Source organism: Dermacentor variabilis, chromosome 1 (genome assembly GCF_050947875.1).
Source record: "Dermacentor variabilis isolate Ectoservices chromosome 1, ASM5094787v1, whole genome shotgun sequence".
In the NCBI taxonomy this organism is placed as follows: Eukaryota; Metazoa; Arthropoda; class Arachnida; order Ixodida; family Ixodidae; genus Dermacentor; species Dermacentor variabilis.
In genome coordinates, this window is record NC_134568.1 from 11,746,926 (window position 1) to 11,755,940 (window position 9,015).

General features: G+C 46.8%; 1 protein-coding gene across 1 annotated transcript; it reads right to left on the bottom strand.

Annotated features, from left to right (window-relative positions):
• Positions 1 to 3,988: 3,988 nt before the first annotated feature.
• LOC142570116 (E3 ubiquitin-protein ligase MARCHF2-like) lies at positions 3,989 to 5,425 on the bottom strand. The gene has a single exon (XM_075678643.1). It carries the CDS (start codon positions 5,355 to 5,357, stop codon positions 4,137 to 4,139), a length of 1,221 nt encoding a protein of 406 aa, XP_075534758.1. The 5' UTR covers positions 5,358 to 5,425; the 3' UTR covers positions 3,989 to 4,136.
• Between the last annotated feature and the right edge of the window lie 3,590 nt (positions 5,426 to 9,015).

Consider the following 9,015-nt stretch of genomic DNA (forward strand, 5'->3'; position numbering starts at 1 on the left):
TCATCGATAACACGTCGGCCAGATGGGAGGATGTTCTCCGCAGCCCTCTTCTGGCTTACCAACTATGGGCTTTCCAGCAGGACCACGATGCGGCCGAGAGGTTCGGCCTTTCGGTTCCCACGTGGGAGCGGCCCGCTTCGTTTTGACTCATGGTGTGCAGGACCTCAGTGAAGTTTTGCCATACCATAACATATAACTACAAACGGGTCAGTGAATAACTTGTGTTGGATTCAGACGTGATGTCGTGCCGAATATCTTGACTGACGCATGATTTGTACTGTTGTGTGCTCTGTGTATGTAGTAAATGTGATGTGATGTGAGCTGGCGACAGTGCACGTCTTAGCACAGCAAGTCTCTAACGGTGAACGTTGATTCTTTTTTTTTCACAGAGAAGTCGGCTCCTCGGAATGTAGATGGCACTGCCATGCCGCCACAAGCCTCCGTCGCAGCACACATGGGCCGCTATGGGAGTTTGGTTACCATGCGTACATAATACCTTGCGTTATCTACAACCCTACAATCAAGGTTTCAATAGCCCAGCCTGAGAGCAGCTTTGGCTGCAGCAGAGGCTCGAATGCCACTTCAAACGTCATAGCGATAGCGGCGCTGGTCTCTCCAATGGCGGCCCTCGAGGCCAATATGCTTCCATTGGCGCATGCGAATTCAGTGGATGCCTAGTCTTTCGGGTATCAGATGGAATGTAGTAGGCCATGCCGCGTCCCACGTAGAAAGAGAAAGAGACAGAATAACGGAGTAAGGCAGGCTGGATAATCCAGTTTGCTACCCGACAGTGAGGAACGGGAGAAGGGAGGTACAATGGTAAGAAAATAGAGAAAAAAAGAGAGCTTGACAGGGAGGACGGGCACACGATCGCAGCCAGTAACTATCACCGTAGACTACCGCAGCACGTGCTCGATCACGTGCAGCCCAGCGAACACCAATTCAGGGCACAGCCGCATGTGCGGGTCTTAAAAAATGGTAGGGGACCGTAATCTCTGACTTAGGTGTCTCTTAGTGGCACTCGCATCTCGGCGTTGGCGTGATTTAGGTTCACTCCAGACGAACGCAACGCACGAACCGAACTCGGAGGCAACTGTTTTTCATTAATTAGCCGGTTAAATATTATGCCACCTTCTTGTGTGTGTCGTCATTAGTGACGTCATTACTCTCGCTTTCAACTTCCGGATTTCCAGTAATTTTCCAAAGTCGTGCTCATGTGGCATGTCTGTAAAGTCTACGGTTCTGTTTGTTGGTGTGCGATAATCGGTGATTTCTAATTAATTTGTATTATTCCAGTCAATGCAGTAGCTCAACTTGTAACTGAACTTATGCTCTGATATTATATCTGTAATGAAACCCCTGAAATTCGTACTGTGTATTTTTTTTTCAATTCTCTTCTGATTTATTTTGGATTTCCTTCGTGCTCGTCTCAGGAGATGAACATTAAGTGCCGCGCAAGAAATAAGAGTTTCACTCGATGCTCGTGTCACTGAAAAATGACAACCATTCCGCGCTGTGAAGATGGCATGGCAGCGAAAGCTCATGACGGCCAACGCTGTCAAACGAAAAAAAAGTACTTTCACTGCCATTCCATCTTCACAGAGTGGAATGGTTGCACTTTATTTTCTTTTGCGCTGCGAGGCTGGCATCGTCGCTCGTTCGAAGATGCCCGGGCTCGCGATTGTCGTTTTCGTTCAGCATCGCGGGAATGTTCTTCCTCGGTGGTCGTTTCGCGCCAGCGCCATTTACATTATCTTTTCTGTTGCATCCAGCGCTCCTCGTACGCATGTTGTTCTTCAGGTGTACGAAATATGCGTGTCGGCCACATCGATCACACAGCTGTTTCTAGCGCCGATAGTTCTCCTTATACACTGCGATAACCTTGACATCACGCTATTGTTTACGGTGAGTGTTCTAATCTGTTCCGCATTTTCACGTCTGCGCCGTCGCACTGCGCCCGTATGGGTTTGTTGGAAATCGCTATGTCCGTTTCTGTTGGCGCACATCGAAAAAACTACGGAAGGTTAGTTATATACAGCTTTCGCTGAAAAACTGCAGAATCAGCGTTCGTCACCCTCCATCAGCTGCGATTAATCATCCCGGGCTCTTCCCCTGTGTTGGCCAGAATAAATGAAGCATACCTAACTACTGGCTATAGCGCCTTCGAGCCAGCGCACAAGATATTGGACGAGTTGCGTACGAACTACAGTCTTTATCATCCATCCCGCTTCTTGACACGAAGGAAGCTAATCCTATTGAGGGATGCCAAATACATTATCTTCAACAATACATACTACATAAGAATGAGTTTTCCACCTGCATGACGTACGCCTGCTTCACTAAACAATCCTCAGGTTCTGTGAGGCTGTCCGCGTGCCCAGCAGCTAGCCGCAGGAGCCTCAGTCACATGTTACTGCACGTTGACCTACGACCCTGGAGGTGTGGCAGGCGGGTGCCATAAGAGCACTGCTTGGACATCTTAAGACTATCAGACAAGGCTGGTGACTAGGTCTTCCTTTCCTCGGTGGACCTAAACCGGGTTTGCGCGCTAAAGTTCTCCTCTGTCCTTCGAGCAAACAAATAAAAACACAGATAATGTTAACAAAGCGTGGACAACACTGGGCGATTACGACTGTGAGTAGGCGAAATGAGAACAGCGTAGATGGAATGGTTCTTCACATGTCGTGGGCATTCTACGGCAGCATGATAAATTGCAGCTATTACAGTTTCGTGTGCGATTTTCTAACAAATTTGCACAAGGATGAACTAGTTTCTGACCTATTCGGACTCTACTGGAGGGAAAAGAAAGGGTAAAATATAAGAAGAAAAGAGTTTGAACGGGTACATGAAAACTCTTAGCAGCCATACACCGAGAGTTTTAAATCGTAACGAGCCCCTAAAAGTCCGCATTAATTCTTGAGCCTTCAGAAAGATAACTCAATTCTGCAGGAGTTTGCATAAAAGAAACGTTTGAAACTTCGCTGGCAGAAACAGTTTCCGCTCGCGCTACAAGATCCATTGCAAGCGTCATTTATTTGCGGGGTTTAGGCGTTTATCACACGACGTGCCCGTTCTCAGCTGCCGTGTGAGTATCCTTGTAGATACTTTCACGAGCTAATTAAATCTTCAATAAAGTGTGGAGTGGGTCATCATCTAAGATTATGTTCGACCAAGTGCCCGCCTTCGTGTTTGCAAGCTCAGCTGCATTTTTTTATTACGATCCTCAGTATTATACTACGATTTGCATTGTTTGAACCGCATCCCCTTTTTCTGTCATGCCACTGGAACCACGTAGCAATCCCAGAAGGCAGGGACGACACCACAAATAGATATATGGTGGGCTTTACGTCATCGTGGCCGCAGTCTTGCGTCGCTAGAGTGTCCAGAAGCTGCGTAAACAAGAAAGTTCACAACACAAGCGCCGAGCAACAAAACGATAACAGCGGTAATGCAGCGAAAGACGGTCACCGCCAGAAAGTAAAACAAAGTACGTGTGATATGGCCACCGACGTCACCGTGGCCGCCTTGTGAGCGCGGTGAAAATTGCGTCCATATTGTCACGTGAAAATGCTATAAAGCTTTCTTATTTGGTATGCACTAGCAAAATCCTGCAACACCTCGGATACTCCGAAATGTTGCAAATAAGGTTGAAGGTATGTAAAGCTCTAACTGCTGTAAAATAAATTCTGTCGTTCCATGTGTCAAAACCACAATATTATAAGGCACGCCAGTGGTGGTGTCCGGATTCATTTTGACCACCTTAGATTCTTTAACTTGCGCGGTACACGCATGTTTTTGAATTTCGTCCCAATCAAAATGGGGCCATCGCGGCCGGGATGCGATCCTGCGCCCTCAAGCTTAGTAGCGCAAAGTGAAAGAAACTGCGCTCATGCTGCAGACTAAATCATTTATAGCACTGAAAAAGACAAAACGAGTTGATATCAAGACTAGCTGTTTTAAAATGCAAGCAAGCTCTTTATTTGCTGAATAGTACAGAGTAAAAAGTTAAAACAGGCGAAGTAGCACAGCCCTCACAGTTCAACAAAAATGTTTAAATTAAAAGGAATAATTAACGCTTCATATTGCTTAGACCAGAATACGAAAAAAAAAACGTTTACCGAAACTATAACAAACATCTACCAAAACGCGAAACCTGCGGATGGGCCTAGCGCGTCGGATGGCTTATGTAGCGCAGAAGGGAGGTCTTCCGGCAAAACGAGAGGTGAAAGTTGCAAAGCCGCTCGCAGGCCGCCGCCTTGACCTTGTGCCGTGGACGTGCGCCCGGTCTCGTTGACGCTTCCAGCGACGACGTCCACAAGCTCCCGCACGCCCCCAGATTGATCGCCCGTAGCGCTGTCATGTCCGCCTGCAGCTGCTCCCCTGGCTAAAGGCGGTGCCAGGATCCTGCGCATCGGATTCCTTGCCTGCCATGCCCCGAAAGCTCGGTAGTGAAAGCGAACCGTAAAAAACGACCAGGCCACGTAGGCCGTGACCAAGAGGCAGGCGAGAGTGACCAGGCTGGCCGCCTCAATGATACGACCTTCGAGCACTTGCTTAGAGGCACTGTGGGTGCAGAAGAAACAGCTAAGGGCGGCCACTGGCGTCAGGAGCGCGAAGCAAAACAAGTCCCCCAGCACCGCCCTCTGCGAATTGCCGTGTAGCGCCCAGTGGAAGAACTGGCGCACGCAAGTGCCTTGGCCCGCGGTTGGAAAGCGGTGGTGGCAAAGTTCGCAGTGGTCTACGTTCCTGGCGTTAAGCCAGCGCTCTAGGCAGTTGACGTGCATGAGGCCCATGGTCCCCGAGCACCTGCATAGCGACATAAGCGAGTTTTGTTGGTCTCCCTCGTGGCAAATGCGGCATATGGGTCCGCTACTCGCGGTTACGTTCAGACAGCCGGCAGGTGTCTGCGGAGGACTGCCATTCCACTTCGGGTCGCTACTTAGGATCGAGCTTGGAGAACAGGCCAGAAGAACGTCCGTAGGTGGCACGATAACTGTCTTCTCGCTGTTTTCTTCACGTTCGGGGCTCGAATCAACAAACACAAGGTAACCCCTGGGCGTGCATGATGGCGAAGTCTCGATGTCAAAGGACAGTTCCCGGCTGGTACCGCGGGGCTCTGGAGACGGCGAAGGCGAGGACGACGACGAAGAAAACTGGCACTTCTGCTCTTCGTCGAGTATGGGAGTCTTGCTGTCGCCCTCTCGAAAGCTCCTTCTTCGACACGCACGGCTGCGCGGTATTCGGACGGCAAGTTCGCGCCGTCGTGGACAGTGGGAACCCGTGCCAGTTGGAGCGGGTGCAGTTCGTGATTGTGCTGGCGCGTCTTCGGTAAGAACCTCGTATCGGTTGTTAGGCATAGTGGCGTCCTTCTGCTCGTGCAAGCAAGTCCCTGAATTTATGTAGGGGATCGCACTGATCGCTTGCTAATCGCGCGAGCACCGACGCAAAAATTCGGGCAGCGCCTCCTCTCGGAAACCCTAAGGTGAGCCAACGCTGATACAAAGCAACCTTCTCCTCCCCTTTAGCTGTTCGCTTATGCCGTTATCACTTGCGGTGCATATCAGTCCCCTCAAAACATTTTCTTTAATGTACAAATCATTGGAGAGTTACCTAGCGCTACCGTCTATGAAGGAAACCTACGAGGCTGTGAACTACAGCATTTATCGGCTGCGAAAAAGGAATGTGATTGTGCGCACAAGCGCATGTGCTTGGTTTGTAGTTTTGCTCTCAATACTGCGCGTGCAAAGACAGGGCGTGAGGCTTGAGGATAGCACCTTCGTCACTTTCGCTTTCCGACATTAATACCCGTGTTCGAGAAGTGTAAACGTCTAAAGGTACTGCGGTATATTTACTTATCAATAACATCTGGAAGGCGACTGTACTACACACACCCGTAAGCAAAAGTATAGGGACTAGAGATTGCGCGATAAAGCTAATTTTCTCCTCTGTCTGTGAATGCGACTTGAAAGAAGTTGCAGCCCAAACTTGGCATTACGAACTTTCTAGTGCACTCGTCAGTGTCCGTTTATACGTGTTAATTACGAATAATTTCACTGTTTTCGGTGACCCTGTGGTCCGTACACGTTTGCTCACGGGTGTACATACCTGTCCTTATGCCGCGTCTTCAGTGTCATTTTACCTCTTCAAGGTGATTAGATGAGGCCTCGTGACGTACATACCTGGCGAGGCTACTGTAAAACAGACCAAATCAACAACGTAAAAAGGCAATTTGTCAGCAAGACGCCAGAAAAACGTTACGACACGCTTTTTGTTTCGTACTGTTACCGCCATTACAGTCTCTTTCTCCGGCCATATGCTTTCCATAAGGCTTATGTTAGCCGCCTCATTTTGCAGGAACTATTTCACCAGCTTCCCGCAGTCATGTCCCCTCAGACGAACGGGCTATGACCAGCGCATTAAAATATTTATCGCGTTGCTTGATAATTTTACCGTCGCTATAGTTAGCGCTATTTGTTATGATGGCGTAATCCCTAACATTGCATATATTATGTACGTTGGATGCATAGTGAGAGTGATTTAAGCAAGTGAGCATTATTATTTAAAATATAAAACATCTTGGCTGCTCTTGCGTTCAGCAAGTGACGCAAATCAGGCCAAGAGTGTTCGTGGAAGATATCTTACTTGCATCAAAGTATTCCGTGGTATAACTCAGGAAATGAAAACAGCCGCCTTCGTGCTGTCGAACCCCAGACTCTTCACAACAAAGCAGATTCCATACTTCATCGGCTCCCATGCAGCTTCGCACAGCATTTAAGTGTTAGTGCAGCACATCACATCCCGCGTGTTTTCCTTTTCAGCTTGTACCTCGTTCTACGCGCTTTTTCGAAAACGATCCGATACAAACTTGCCCAATTCGCTTCTATTATCAATGTTATAAAAAAAAATTCTGGGCGCTTGCATTCCAAAAGCACGATACGATTATGAGGCATGCCGTAGTGGCGCACTCTGGATTACGTTTCACCACCTGGGGTTAAATGGGCGTTTTCCAGCGTTATAACGTACCGACCGAATCAATTTTTTTTCCTTTGTACCTACAGCCTTTTCTTTTCTACTCGGGAATATGACAAGCATGCGCACACATTCATCGGCCTGAGCGAAGCAAACATCGCTATGGCTCGATCTCTGAGTCGAGGCTTCAGAAGAAATAACAGAATATGTCAAGTTTTGTAAAAAAGCCTACGCTAGGCACGTAGCTGCTGTTTCCGAGGGTGGCGCTTTAGCCGCTCTGGCAGATACAGCCTTTGCGAACAAGTTAACAAAACCAGAATTAACAATAAATGGCTCATTACCATTTTAAAGTGTTGCGGTTATGGTACACATTTATATTAGAAGCTTGAAGAAAATCCTACTACAACACAACTCAATTTTTTTATACTTCCGGAGATGCGTCTGTTCCCAGATACACACAATAAAATTTGACGCTCATTATACTAACTTCGCATTAGTTGGCGAAAGTGTCGACATGCAAAGATTGAGTCCTCCTCCTTCTCCTCCTCCTTCTGTGACGCAACTAAGTGCGAGGTTAAGGTTTTTTTTTGCTCGCCTAGAATAGAAAGGCAACTAGCTGTCGTCAGAAGCGTATGAATTTGGGCTGGTTGGCGCATGACTTTACAGCGCAAAACCTAACGGGTCGTTTCCATGTCGGAGAAACGGGGCTCTGGGCGATTGGCAACAAACGTGAAGACTCAAACGTGGTCCGAAAGCAAGCACGAGATATACATCAGTGGCTGCATTGCGTTATATGTGGCTGTGAGGCACTTTTTGAAGAATGCACCATACTGTCAAAATAGCGTGCTCAGCGCGCACGAGTGATACCTGAAGCATTCCACCGATAAGAGTGACGAAGCACTGTAAGCAAGTCCTTCCACATTTTTCAATAAAGTTTACCCAGTTTGATTACCATCGAACGCATAGCCGTAAAAGCGTAGTACGGGCCCAAGGATATAAACAAAACCATACAAGATAAGCAGTCGTTTCACATCTCGACAGGAAAACAGCTCAACAAAATAATGTTAAAAGGACTCATTAAGTCACATGTAATACTGTTTCACAAACGCAACTCTCTTTGAGAATTTAACGAAAATATTATAAAGCAAGAAAAATGACAATACTTAAAAAATAAAAATTTCCGGAAATTTTGAGTGGGAGAAAAAAAACCCTTTTCCCTTGTTTCTTTTTTTTACCAAATTTTCGAAATCTTAAAAAAACTTCAAACTGCACTAAGAAAAACGTGACAGTGACTTTAGCGTATACGCAGAAGAGGATGAAGCCGAAAACTTGCGGGCTCACGAAACGTTATTAATATTACTGGACATTTTCGTTCGAAGGCATTGTTACTTCCGATTACTTGTATTCGCCCACAAAGGGTGAGAGAAAACTCTACCTTAATTACCTTCGCCCTAATTAACAGCAAAGGTCCCGGGTTCAACTCCCACCAATGGTCATGGGTTCGAGCACCTTAATTAAATATATCTTAAATATATGTTTTACATACGTGGTATTTTGTTTCCTCGTGTCCTTAATTTATTCGCGCTGTTCAACCTCAGTTCTAAATAATTGTATTTTTACTAACATGTGTTGCTTCATTCATTGCATACATCATTGTAATCTCTTTATATTTCTGGTGTATATTTTAATATCCCGGTCGTATCAAGCTTTTCTGGACATCAGCGTTTTAGTTCGCGGGAGTGTCACCACTTGCCGTAGTCACCTTAAGCTTTTCAAGCTTCCCGCGGTGACGTAGTAATGACGTCAACGAAGCAAAAATAAAATTAAAAGCTATCCCTGCGCATTGAACGTCACCTCAAAGCATATCCCGCCAACGTTATCAGTGTTCTTGATAAAGAGTGGCCGCTCGTCGGCTGGAAATTATTTTTCATCCTAAGAACGTTTAGTCGCGACGAGGCAAACCCAGCGGTGATTGATTCCGGGCTTTTGGGAGGCTTCCAAAAGACAGCCACGTTCTTATTCTTTTTTTTTAATGCTACGATATCA

Bases quoted from the DNA above. Each gene is read 5' to 3' on its own strand.
- LOC142570116 (XM_075678643.1), bottom strand. From the start codon at position 5,357: ATGCCTAACAACCGATACGAGGTTCTTACCGAAGACGCGCCAGCACAA.